General features: G+C 46.9%; 1 protein-coding gene across 1 annotated transcript in view; it reads right to left on the bottom strand.

Moving 5' to 3' along the window:
- SLC6A5 (solute carrier family 6 member 5) overlaps positions 1-14,150 on the bottom strand; it is a 108,577-nt gene that overhangs the window by 57,649 nt on the left and 36,778 nt on the right. The window contains exons 6-8 of the mRNA XM_066582521.1: positions 11,667-11,808; positions 9,247-9,379; positions 45-179 (exon numbers count right to left, since the gene is read on the bottom strand). Of these exons, the coding sequence (XP_066438618.1) occupies positions 45-179; positions 9,247-9,379; positions 11,667-11,808 (410 nt within the window). The remainder of the gene's footprint in view (positions 1-44; positions 180-9,246; positions 9,380-11,666; positions 11,809-14,150) is intronic.

Raw genomic sequence — 14,150 nt, 5'->3', positions numbered from 1 at the left:
TACTTCTCTTGCAGGTGGCATCTCTTCAGCTGTCCTATACTCACCATAGCATCTTTTAGCTTCTCCCACTTCGGAGTGATGAAGTACCAGATGCCGTCTGCTGCCCCGGGTAATGTGACCCCTCGGATGAGGAGGATGATGAGTACCACGTAAGGAAAAGTGGCTGTAAAATACACAACCTAGGTGATAAAGCAAAACCGGATTATTATACTGGGACGAGTCCTGCAGAAGTGAGACAACAGCACTGGGCCACCATCACAGAGAACAGACTGGACAGATCCCGCAGGAAAGACACAGAACCTGGAGAGACAAAGATACCTGCACGACCCCAACAACTGCATCACTCTGCTCCACCTGCTCTTCACCCCGCCTAGTGGTCAATGTGGGACACTACAGCCATAGTCATGTTTTTGAGCGTTGAAACTTGGGGACATCATTTGCACATCATTAATGGCGAGATTTCTACTCTGGCTGGCAATCATGACCTCACTGAGGTGCCTCCTAATTAATACTAAGAAGCTCCACCCACAAAATGCTTTCCATGGCCTGCCTTTGCAGTGTTAGTGCAACCGCACTGCACATTGATCATTGCAGTCCTTGGCCACACACAACCCGTACAATGGATTTCTAGTGTTGAGCGGCTGCTGAGCATTGGATACAATTGGAGGGGTACAAACTTTTTTAGAAACTGCGTGAGCACCTGGAATAAAAGGGACATTACGCCAATCACAGAAAGTATGTGCACAAAGCAGAGTAACACAGGAGGCACAGTGCTACAGCACAGGACAAGAAGAGGCACACGGAGAAGAACTTTCTGGACACCTAGTTCAGAAACACAGACGGAAGGGGGGGTGGGGGGGTAGGCGGGTTCATAGCTACTGCCCTCTAGTGGCTCCTCTATGTATCTGTCCCCTATCCTGTACTTCGTTCAGACTTTCCAAATGTGATTGCCCCCCCCCCCCTCCTCCAGTCTTTCTATTGATGTATACTTATCTATGCCAGTGTATAGACCGTCATAATCGTACCTGTATGGTGATGGATGGGGTATGTCTGCTTGTAGTATCTGCAGTACAGAGGCAGCTGAGCTGAGTTTGTCATCGTAAAATTAAAGGGGTCATCCAAAACCAGTGATGAGCGAGCTTTTCAAGTTTGGTTCTGACAGTTTGCCAAATTTGGGCAAAAAGTTTGGTTTAGTCCGAATTAGTTTAAACTGAACTGGAACGTCACCAATACCCCTAAAACTGGTATATAACATTGTGTACGAGCTATAAAAGCCCCTTGTAACACTCTTGGGTCACCCAGAGGTATATTTAAGTACCTTTGAGCTGTTTTAAGGCAAAGTTACTGAAGAAAAAAAGGGAAAAAAGCGAAAATAAGTTTAAAAAAAAGAAGGAAAAGGGAGAAGGAAGAAAAGACAAAGAAGAAACAAGATTTTTTTTCCCTTCTCTTCTTCCTTCTTTTTCATCTTTTTCCTGCTTCCTCTTCTTCTTCTTCCTTCTTTTTTGAAGAAGGAAAAAGAAGAAGACAAAAAAAGAGAAAGAAGTAGAGAAGAAGAAGAATTTTAGTGGGTTTGGCCAAGACGAACCTCCGGAGCAAAATTCGACCCGAAACAGAGTTCTGTTGTTTCAGTGCTCCACACTGTCCAAAGCTTTTACAACTGATGAGCTGTCCTCAGGGTAAGTCATCAATGGTTGATCACTGGGGACCACCACTTGGGATTCCGGGCACTGCCGTCACTACAGACAATACAGGTAACAGGTAGCACTGTCTGTATTGCATCGGCTCAGGTTGGTACTGCAGCCGCGGCTCCCATTGAATTCAATGCAATACCAAACGGGGCCGCTGCAATGTTGACAATGCTTCCAGCACTGAGCACATTGACAGCAGGTCCAGGGAACAGCTGATTGGCATAAATCCCAGGTGGCATCCCCCTCGCCAATCAACTATTGATGACCTATGCTGAGGACAGCTTATCAATGGTAAAAGTGCCAGAAAACCCCTTTAAGCACAACTTTATGCAACTTCCTCTAATAATTTGTGTTTTAATTACTTTCCTTTTGGTAAGATCTCTGCTTGCTACCAGTGGATGGAAACATCTTTGTTTAAATTCAGAAGCTGAAAACCGGTCCTGACCTAATGTTCCTCAAGCAGCTGAGGGTTTGTTACAGTGAATCATTCTAGAAGCCAAACGCAGCATCAGCAGAAACTTATTGTCCCCGACTCCAGTCTGATCGCTTTGACCTGTGCTGATACATTGTAACAATCTGCAGCTGTCAGCAGAGCATTAGATCATGATAGGCGTTCAGTTATGAAGAGTAAATAAGAGCATTCTGTTCACTGACAGCAATCAGAGATAGTAAAGGTGGTGCTTTATAAATCAAAGTTAAAGGGTTTTCTGGGTCTGTAATATTGATGGCCTATCCCTTGGATACATCATCAGTATTAGACTAGTCAGGTCCACCATTTGAGACCCGCACAGATCAGCTGATTGAGCGCTGCAGCCTCCTCTCAGCCTGTGACATCACATTCTGTGGTCACATGGCCTGACAGCAGCTCAGTCCCATCCAAGTGAATGGGACTGAGCTGCAATACCAGGTGCAGCCACTATGAAATGGTCAGCGTTGTTCCTGTTATACAGTGAAGTGAAAGTGCCAGCACTTTAATCAACTGATTGTTGGGGGTCCTGAACGGTGGACCACCACTGATTTGATATTGATGACCTATAATGGGATTATTATCTTGGTGCCAGAAAACCCTTTAAATGTAATAATTGAAAGTTGCAGAACGTTTCATTATACAAAAGCTTCAGATTGGTTTATATAACGGTAGCCAATGAAATCAGCTCCTCTGGGCTGAAAAAAACTTTGCATTGAATTGCAGCTGCACTGCAGAGTACAAGGTGATCTCCTCATATGATGTTGTACTCCAGTCACATCCAGAGCTGCATTCAAAACCCATGTTGCTAATGCTAGATGTTATTACCCAGGGGCGCCTCTACCATGAAGCAAGCTGAGAACGCCACCTCAGGCGACAGTCTGCAGGAGCTCAGTAGGCCAGCGGGTTGCTGCCCATCCGAATTTAATTTTGTTTACCAGCCACATTAATAGCCGGTAAAAAAACTAATTGTCACCTATGAGCCGCCCTACTTGCTCTGTAGTCAGAGTGTGACTCCTTACCTCTCCATCAGCATCTGCTCTCCTGCACACAGATGCCAGGCAGTACTCTGCCCAAACGCTGGGCAGAGAGGTCAGGGGTCACACACTAATTACAGCAGTGGCTGCTGACAAACCTCAACTACAGAGCGAGTTAAATGCTTGTCAGGTCACTGCCCGGCTAGGGTCATTACTACTGGGGCTACTAGTGGGGGATGGTATTACTACTGGAGTCACTGCCCAGCTGGGGTTATTACTACTGGGGCTACTAGTGGGGGATGCTATTACTACTGGAGTCACTGCCCAGCTGGGGTTATTACTACTGGAGCTACTAACAGGGGTAATCTTTACTACTGGGGCCACTGTGGGGGTCACTATTACTACTGGATCTACTAATGGGGGATGTGATTACTACTGGGGCTACTAAGAGGGTCATTATTACTACTGGGGACACTATGGGAGTCACCATTACTACTGGGACTACTAATGGTCACTATTGTTACTGGAGCTACTAATGGGGGATGCTATTACTACTGGGTTCACTCTGGGTACAGTATTACTCCTAGGGCCACTAAGAGGGTCATTACTACTACTAGGGCCACTATGGGAGTCACTATTACTAGTGGGCCATTATGGGGGTAATTATTAGTGCTGGGGCTACTAACGGGGGTCATTATTACTACTGGGGTCACCATGGGGTACAATATTACTACTAGGGCCACTAAGAGGGTCATTATTTTATTGGGACCACTATGGAAGTCACCATTACTACAGGGGCCACTATGGGAGTCTCTATTACTCCTGGGGCTACTAAGGGGTCACTATTGCTATTGAAGCCACTAAGCAGGATACTATTACTACTGGGACCATCAAGGGGGTTACCATTACTATTGGGGCCACTAAGGGGTACACTTAATATTGTGGCTACTACTGGGGACTCTATTAATCTGTCACTTCAGACAAGTCTCAGTGGTTCAAATATGTGTTGGGTATCTTGTGTATTGGCACTTTCAATGCCTAAAATGAGCGGGTCTTTTAGCCGGGAGGGGGGCACCATTTCACACTTTGCCTCAGGCAGCGTAAAGGCTTGGGACACCCCTCTAACTACTACTACCGCTCAGTACAAGACAACAGATAATAAACCTGAATAACATACGGTAAGTGCAAGGATTTTACAGCTTGGGAGCTATCAGCAAACCAGCAGAATTGTGAATGCAGCTCTGAATGTGACTGGAGCAGAAGACAGGATGTAACTCAGTTGCAAATGTAACGTGTCGCTTTAACCTGAATTTAGTTACATGTAGCACATAGATAATGCCAGGCGTTCGTCTCATGTCCTGTCCGTGTTCACAGCCCTCTCATTGCCCTGTGAGTGTTTTGGGGTTCGGGGGGAGACGAGGACCACCTTCCTTTTAGACTAACCATGCTCTGCAGACAACATTCCAGTAACTAATTAGGCTTCATTCCAAAGCAGCCAGGGAAAACCTGAAAAATGTGCAAAGTTAATCCGTGCAGAGGAAGACACTGAAAACACGTCACTATAGAGACAACCTAAGCCCAGGTTATACCAGCGGCCGCCATGTGTCTGCCATCCATCACTTACCAGCATGTCACTTCAGGGCATGATGATATACAAGTCATGATGCTGTAATTCATTACACTGCCCCCTACAGGCTGCCGGTCGCTCTTACATGCTGTTTACACTGATCATTCATAAAAAGACACATCTAAAGGGTATTTACCCTAAAACAAAAAATGGCACCAGTAGATGTAAGTCCATGCCTAGTGCAGTGTCTGCGGGGGTGGAGCATGACAGGGGGATTCTCTCATTGGCTGTCTTACACCCCTGTCTCATGACCCGCCTCCTCAGAGCCTACGCTTGGCATAACACAGTGTAATAGTGTTACCCATCATGCATCTTGCCTCTTAAGTATATCACTCTCTAGGAAAGCTGAGTGCAACCAATATCGCTCCTATTACAGCATCCACAGCTTTCCTAGGACCCTGAATAAAACATTTGTGTAGGCAGCAGGGCTTAAGCAAGGAGACACATTTGGCATTCAGGGGTCTGGAAAAGCTGGGTGGTAACCCCTGTGGAAGCTGCCATAACCAACATACACAATGTTGACAAAAGTATTTGCCCCCCCTGCAGTCAGGTGATCTGTGAGCATTAGGCATCAAGGAAAGGATCCCACAGGAGAAGCCAGTACAGAAACCATCAGATGCCCCCAGGTGTAGAGCTGAAAACGGGGTCTGGCAGGGGGATGTCACCAGGTGGAGAGCTGACAACGGGGTCTGGTGGGGGGATGTCACCAGGTGGAGAGTTGACAGCGGGGTCTGGTGGGGGTATATCACCAGGTGTAGAGCTGACAACGGGGTCTGGTGGTGGGATTTCACCAGGTGTACAGCTGACAATGGGGTCTGGTGGGGGGATGTCACCAGGTGTAGAGCTGACAATGGGGTCTGGTGGTGGGATTTCACCAGGTGTACAGCTGACAACGGGGTCTGGCGGGGAGATGTCACCAGGTGTAGAGCTGACACTGGGGTCTGGTGAGGGGATGTCACCAGGTGTAGAGCTGACAATGGGGTCTGGTGGGGGGATGTCACCAGGTGTAGAGCTGACAACGGGGTCTGGTGGGGGGATGTCACCAGGTGTACAGCTGACATCGGGTTCTGGTGGGGGGATGTCACCAGGTGTAGAGCTGATAGTGAGGTCTGGTGGGGGGATGTCACCAGGTGTAGAGCTGACAACGGGGTCTGGTGGGGGGATGTCACCAGGTGTACAGCTGACATCGGGGTCTGGTGGGGGGATGTCACCAGGTGTAGAGCTGATAGTGAGGTCTGGTGGGGGGATATCACCAGGTGTAGAGCTGACAACGGGGTCTGGGGGGGGGGATATCACCAGGTGTACAGCCGACAACGAGGTCCGGCAGGGGTACGTCACCAGGTGTAGAGCTTACAATGGAGTCTGGTGGTGGGATGTCACCAGGTGTAGAGCCGACAATGGAGTCTGGTGGGGAGATATCACCAGGTGTACAGCCGACAACGGGGTCTGGTGGAGGGATGTCACCAGGTGTAGAGCTGATAACGGGGTCTGGTGGGGGGCATGTCACCAAGTGTAGAGCTGACAACGGGGTCTGGCGGGGGGATGTCCCCAGGTGTAGAGCTGACTATGGGGTCCAGTGGTGGGATGTCACCAGGTGTAGAGCCGACAACGGGGTCTGGTGGGGGATGTCACCAGGTGTAGGGCTGACAACGGGGTCTGGTGGGGGGATGTCACCAAGTGTAGAGCCGACAATGGGGTCTGGCGGGGGATGTCACCAGGTGTAGAGCTGATAACGGGGTCTGGTGGGGGGCATGTCACCAGGTGTAGAGCTGACAACGGGGTCTGGCAGCGGGATGTCCCCAGGTGTAGAGCTGACTATGGGGTCCAGTGGTGGGATGTCACCAGGTGTAGAGCCGACAACAGGGTCTGGTGGGGGGATGTCACCAAGTGTAGAGCTGACAACGGGGTCTGGTGGGGGGATGTCACCAGGTGTAGAGCTGACAACGGGGTCTGATGGGGGATGTCACCAGGTGTAGAGCTGACAACTGCGTCTGGTGGGGGGATGTCACCAGGTATAGAGCCGACCATGGAGTCAGGTGGTGGGATGTCACCAGGTGTAGAGCTGACAGCAGGGTCTGACGGGGAGATGTCACCAGGTATAGAGCTGACAGCAGGGTCTGATGGGGGGATGTCACCAGGTGTAGAGCTGACAACAGGGTCTGGTAGTAGGATGTCACCAACCAATCAGTACGGACATCGCAGCTTCTGGACCTTCCAGAGTCCACTGTTGGTCATGTTATTGGGAGATGGAGTCCATCCGGTGTGTGCGGTGCCGCCACGGTCAGGGAGACCTCGTAAACTGGCAGAACGTGGACAATGAAGCCTTGTAGGAGCTGTGAAGACATTCCACACACATTGTCTGCCCTCGCTCAGGGGGTCTCACAGGCCACTGGACATCCATTAGCACCAGAACCCTCCGTAGGGAAAGGCATGTGAAGGGTTACCATGGACAATAAGATGGTGGCACTTGGGTGTGTCGGTTACCTGGAGAGCGGTTTCTATGTGACTTCATCGTCCCAACAGTGAAGTTTGGAGGAGGTTCTGTTAGTGTGTGTGTGGAGGGGGGGGGGACATTCTGCTGGGAAGGACTGGGGCCATTGGTTATAGTGAAGTCTACCCTCAACGCCAATGGTCACAGAGACATCATGGACAATGTGGCATCACCTCCCCTATGGTAATACTCTGGTACAGCTCCGTGTCTCCACCAACATAACGAGCGCCGTGTCATACGGCACAAAGTGTGGAGGAGCAGAACGTCTGCAGACATCATTAGCCCAAAGTTCGGATCTCAATCCCATTTTATGTGACGAACCAGAACGCCGTATCTTTGGACGCCCAACACTCCCATCCCCCCCACATCACTATCTGAAGCTCTCCTCGAGAAATTGAGGCAATTCTCTCCACATATCTATCATTGTGCTCCCCAATACTTTCATCCAACATGGTGCATCTGTATTTTAGTACTATGTGAGTGGGAGACAGGGGCATTAGATTGTGAGCTCCTGGGTACAGGCAATGGTGGGAGTGATAGAAGTTATGAGTAGCAACTTGATTCAAGGCAAAGAAATAAAGTACTGCAACTTTAAACTGGAATTGAAAGAGCTAACACGGCTCTGATACAAATCCGCTGAGGCTGGCAGCGGCGCGCTGTTCAATATCTGCCGTCCTCCAGGCCACATCTCTGTACCTGACTCAGCAGCACCGAGCCGGCGTCCCCTCCACACTTGGGGCTGACAGTCACGGTACTGCTGACTGCATCACTTTTACCTGAGCCGTGGCCCGGAGGCTTCACAACCTGCTAATGTGCCATTCTGATTAAATGTTAACACTTTTCTATCCGGGTTCTCTAGCTGCATGCGAATGTTCACCCTACAGAAGTGAAAATTCTGTGCTGAGTCGTTTCATAATGTTTTTCTGATACAGAACACCAAAAAAGTATAAGCAGCTTGTAAAGAAAATGTATGGGGTTGGAAAACCCCTTTAATGTATAAAATTCTGTAGTCACCACTAGGGGAGATACTGCATATGGCTCGCTCAGTAATAAGACAGTATTCAGGGAGCTCCCCCTAGTGGTGGCTGCAGGCAGACAGAATTCTATCATTTATGTATATGGAGGAGGTTTGGTGCTTTGTATTAGAAAAACCGAGCCCACATCTACATAGTTATATTAACCTCTTGGCATTCCATGATGTTCATGTACTTTATGGGAAAGGCGGGTTGTGGGGGAGGGTGGGGTAAAAAAAAGTTGGCACCCAGTTTCCCGAGGAGTAGATATCACCAAAAATGCCAAATAGAATAATTAATGACTTATTTGACTCAGCGGCCTATATTTACGGGGTTTATTTCAGGGAGAAAAGCCTTTTGTGCAGCCAATAAGAATAGGATAAAGTGAAGTTATAAAGCCCTTCGGGGGCACGTAACACCCCTCCCCCACACATCATGGAGGTATCTGCTGAGAGCAACGTAATGGAAAAACTGTATTGTAATACATAACTGCCAACCCAAACCCAACGTGCAGCTCCTTCCATATCACACTCATAGGGTCCAGGGAGCTGAGCTATGAGGTGGTGTTTGCAGGGTTCCCCATATTTTCTACTGCTGTACCATGTGTGGACCCTGCAAACAGCTCCTCCTATTCAGCTTCCTGGTCTTCCCATTTCTCAAAAAGTCATCCAACAAAACCTAACATAAAGGGGCGGAGTATATGCAAATATGCCCCAAGGTAGGTGTTTCTGGAATGTATTATAGACTTTATGGGTGGCTTTAAGGCGGGGTTTAAAAAGTCCTTGGATGGGGACTCAGGTGTTGGGGATATGAGGACGACATGAGAGGGAGGGAGGAGAGTTACGGGGCTACCAGCGGACCCCCAAGTTTGTTCGGTTTGGAGGAGCCTTTAACAGACAATAACAATATTTGTATCATTACATTGTAGCAATAATTGTATCATTTCCCACTGTTGTCCTCTGGAGTCACCACATTGTCTCCTACCTTTCCCGATGTCTTGATTCCTTTAGCGAGTGATGCATAGACGATGACCCAGGCCAAGAAGAGACTAAAGACGAGCGGCCATCGGATCTCACCGGGATACTCGATGCCAGCGGAAATCTTCAACATATTGTACCTAAGATAACGGGACTGTTATAAATTATATTGGGGGGGGGGAGGGGGGATTATTGCAAAGGAGCGATAAAAGAAACCACACACCTTGCTCTGCACCTCCCACTCTATTAATGGGGGGTGTATACTTTTGCAACAATTACTCCAAGGCAACTAAAATAAAAAATTAGGCAACTTTGCAACTAATCTTAATAAGAAAGTCTCTGACCAGTTAGACTCTACGGCTCCTGTGCAGACCTACGTGTCTCCATGGTAACAGACTACAAACATACCCTGTGTAGTCTAACCCTGCTATCGTGTTACTTGATCCATATAGAAAAGTGCAATTACTGTTGCTATAGTCAGTGAATATAAACGTCCACAACCTTCTAGTATATCTTCCTCCACTTTTTTAAGGTGGTTCTCTTAGTTTTCAGTCTGTTTCAGAAATAAAAAATCTGCTTACAAATGGAAACAGTCAGAAAGCTGCTGGTGAGGAACCTGCTGTAATGATTCTATATATATTAAGTACATTGAGTGCATAATGGAATCCTGCTTGGTGGAGGGATTGATTGGTACAATTATATGGTCATAGCAATGGGAGAATTCACTATGCCCCTTCTAATGTGCTATTCTGGTGCCTCCTCCTAATCTGCCCATCTATATAGAAAAGGATTGTAAATCTGTCATGTATTTGTATTTGTGATGCCAAATTGAATCTTTGCCTGAAATCTTTGCATAAAAGTTCTAGCGTGATCCCAGAGGGAACCGAGGGAACCGAGGGAACCTGCCTGCTGATGGTTTCCATTGTTAAAATAAGTGAAAATGTTATGAAGGTGTATCACAAAGATGCAGAATTTTACATCTACTGATTAGAGCTCTTGGTTGGCCTTAGTTACATCCAAACTGTGCGGTCACACAGGGCGCCAGACACCAGCTTGTAGGGTGGGGGGGGGGCAGCTGGGGGTGATCACCCCTTTTCAGGTCCACCCAACCAGATGATCTCCCTTTGCGCATCAGCCTCATGTCAAGCTGTCATCCCATGAGTGCCCCCACAACACAGTCACTTTGTTCTGCTACTGTATGTTATGAGCTTGGTTCTGGTAATGTACCTATGTACTGAGCATGTTTTTGGTGTTGAATTTATGTACTTGGTTTTGGTATTGTATTTCTGTACTGAGGTTGGTTTGTGCTGTATTTATGCTATGAGCTTGGTTATGGTGCTGTAAAAATGTTATGACCCTGTTTCTGCTGCTGTATTTATTTATGGGCTGAGGTTGGTTCTGGTGCTGTATTTATGTTATATGATTGGCTCCTGTTCTGTATTTATGTACTGAGCTGGTTTCTTGTGTTACATTTATGTTATGAGCTTGGTTCTGATACTGTATTTGTTATGAGCTTAGTTCTGGTGCCATATTTATGCTATGAGCTTGGTTCTGGTGTTGAATTCATGTACTTGATTTTAGTATTATATCTATGTACTGAGGTTGGATTGTCTGTATCTATGCAGTAAGCTTGGTTCTGGTACTGTATTTATGCTATGAGCTTGGTTCTGGTGCTGTACATATGATATGACCCAGGTTGTAGTGCTATATTTATCTGCTGAAGCTGGTTCTGGTACTGTATTTATGTATTAAGCTAGGCTCTGGTGTTGTGTTTATTATGAGCTTGGTTCTGGTGCTGTATTTGTGTTATATCATTAGCTCTGGGGCTGTATTTATTATGAGCTTGGTTCTGATGCTGTATTTATGTTATATCATTGGCTCTGGTGCTGTATTTAGGTATTGAGCTTGGTTCTTGTGTTCCATTAATGTTATGAGCTTGGTTCTGGTACTGTATTTATGTACTGAGTTTGGTTCTGATGCTGTATTTGTTATGAGCTTGTTTCTGGTGTTGTATTTATGTTATATCATTAGTTCTGATGCTGTATTTAGGTATTGAGCTTGGTTCTTGTGTTCCATTAATGTTATGAGCTTGGTTTTGATGCTGTATTTGTTATGAGCTTGGTTCTGGTACTGTATTTATGTACTGAGGTTGGTTGTGATGCTGTATTTATGTACTGAGGTTGTTTCTAGTACAGTACTTATTCACTGACCTGTTCTGGTGTGAGGATGCTGCTATCTTTTTGTAGCGGAGAAGAATACAAGCAGCTGTCTATCAGTGTCATATATATCATTTTTTTCGTCATACCAGGGGAGAGGGGCACATCAAAATTATGCACAGGGTGCCACGTAACCTAAGACTGGCACTGCTAGAGCGTCCAGCCCTGTAAATTAAGTCAGCTTTATTGCAAGAGCCAAATGAAGTCTTACTTGAAGTATTCCTCGCTTCCGCTGACGAAGGTCTTGTTGGCGTGACTGGTATAATTCACCATTGTCAAGTTCGGATAGGCAGTCATGCAGAAGGTGCTGTTCTTGATCTGAATTTTTGGGTGTTCCGAAATGACACAGGAATCTGATGAGACATAATATATGGCGAGACACAGATGAGGGATCGCCCGCACATTCATGGTAGACATGAGCAGAGATTGCCAAGTTGTCACCCAAAGAAGCCAAGAAATCTGGGCACCTCGTAGGGCTGAAGCTAATGACTGCTGTACTGTAGAGGGCGCCATCATATGCCAATCAGTCCATATGGCTGCTGCTTACTTGCCTCCTATTTCTTTGCTCCATCAGAGAGCAACTGTAGTCAGTGACTCTAGATTAGCTCCATAGTATATTGGGGTCTGAGATAGTTTGAAATCAACATCATCAAAGGCTCGTACTGCTATTCTGTCTCTTCCCATGCTTTACACTGCAGCTCTGCTTTTTCAGATTGGTTGTTGTGTATAAGCCAGTGCTTGGGGAAATGATTTCCATTACAGCAAAAGCCGAATGATAATAAACTTCAAGGAACAAGACCAGTGGTAAGAAAAGGAAGATTATCAGGTAACCGAATAATGAAGGGGAGGGGCTTCAGTAAGGGGGAGGAGCTTTAGTAAAACGTGAAATTTTGCTTCGCTGAATAAGGGCTACAAATATGCATTCTTTTATGACCCAAAGTGCATATTTAATCTCAGGAAGTGTGCGAATTAAAGACAGCACAATCCTAGAACATAAGGAAATGCTCACATTTTGCGCAATCAGCACTCAAGTGAGAAGAAATATGTAATACACAGACTAGCCACCGGAGGGCGCATGAGTACTGTTGTATCGTATTATAGTGCTCCGTTCTGTGGCTTCCGTTGTATCAAGCGTCCACATAAGAAAATAGATAAGAGACGTTTTTAGGTATTGATCCGTTATTAGTGCGACTTTTGGGCTAAACAGGCCTTGTTCTAGCTTGTTACACAGTGACCGGTGGCCTCGTTGAGCGGTCCCGGCTCACGTGATAAAAAGGTAGCGATCTACAATTAGGCGGGTCTCACATGACCGGATAGAAATTACAGATTCCACATGCGCCTGATCTGCGGTAATAGTCAGATCAATCAAATGCCCTGGATTACACGATTCGGCTCACATTGGCGGGTCGGAATTACGTAATCCACTCGCATAAAACAGAACGCAGCATGTTCTATTTTACTGCGGATATCTGCAACATAGAGCCTATTGTGCTCCGTGGGCATGTATATACCCGCAGCCCATACGCATTTACATTGTGCACGGGCTGTGGGTACCCGCGTCATCGCTAAGCGACGGCGCGGGAAATGCAAACAATAAAAGGCGTACTGTGCATGACCGCCTGTGTGAGTAGGCATTTATGTGCAGTACATTACGCGGCCGTACGAAGGGCCACAGCCGGGCTCACAGCTGGGATCCACTGCGGGCCTCCGCAAGCGGATTCCACCTACGGCTGCGTGAGCCCGGCGTTATTCAGACCGCTACCTGTAATACGTATTTTACAAGCCGCCCCGGGAACGCTCGCCTTCATGCAGTTCCAGGAGCAGCTTGTTGAGCGTCTTCTGTGTGAGACCGCCGCACCGCAGCAAAATTACGGAGACTCACAGAGTGACACTTTACACCCCATCCCCGCCGCTGAGGTCACGAAATACCCCCCAAAAAGCATGGGAGGAGGAGGGATACCCGGTTATTGCCCCATGTGCCCATCCCAACCAGCCTCTGTAATTACCCCTGTCTTCGGAAATACTACACAGTTCCCATTATTACTTTTATCTAAGATTTGGGGAAAGCCGAAAAGGGCGCGGGGGGGGGGGATTATTTTTAAGGAATCAATTATTTTTCTGCACAAGTGGCAATTGGGCCTGGAAATTATTATTGTGCCCTGAAATCCAACGGGTGTTCCCTCCATTATAGGCCTTGCCATGGGCCCTGTAAGTAGATTAGGGCCACAATGGGTATGTTTCTGAATACGTAATTATTCCCTTCTGCTTTGCTTAGATTCATTCAAAAACTGTGAGGTAAAAATACACAGTACACCCCTAGATTAATTCGTTAAGGGGTCTAGTTTCCGAAAGGGGGTCATTTGTAGGGGCTCTCCATCATTTTGGCCACTCAATGGCTCTACATGTGGGCAATGGGGCCTAAATCACCTTCAAGCTAAATTTCTGTTCTGAAAGCCACCGGCTGCTTCTTTCATTTTGGGCCCCGTTGTGCATCCAGACATAAGATTAGGACCACAATTGGTAGGTTTCTGAACACGTGACAAACAGGGGTATCCATTTTGGGGTGTAAATCCTCGTTTTCATGTGCATTATAGAGAAAAATGTCTTTAAAATGATGTATTTGCAAAAATATGCCATTTTATTTTTTCTCCTCTAAATTGCATTAATTCCTGAAAAGAAACTGTGAAGTAAAAAT

The sequence above is a fragment of the Eleutherodactylus coqui genome, chromosome 11, assembly GCF_035609145.1.
Source record: "Eleutherodactylus coqui strain aEleCoq1 chromosome 11, aEleCoq1.hap1, whole genome shotgun sequence".
NCBI lineage: Eukaryota > Metazoa > Chordata > Amphibia > Anura > Eleutherodactylidae > Eleutherodactylus > Eleutherodactylus coqui.
The sequence above is the reverse complement of the archived record's forward strand: the minus strand, read 5'-3'. Positions and strand labels throughout refer to the sequence as shown.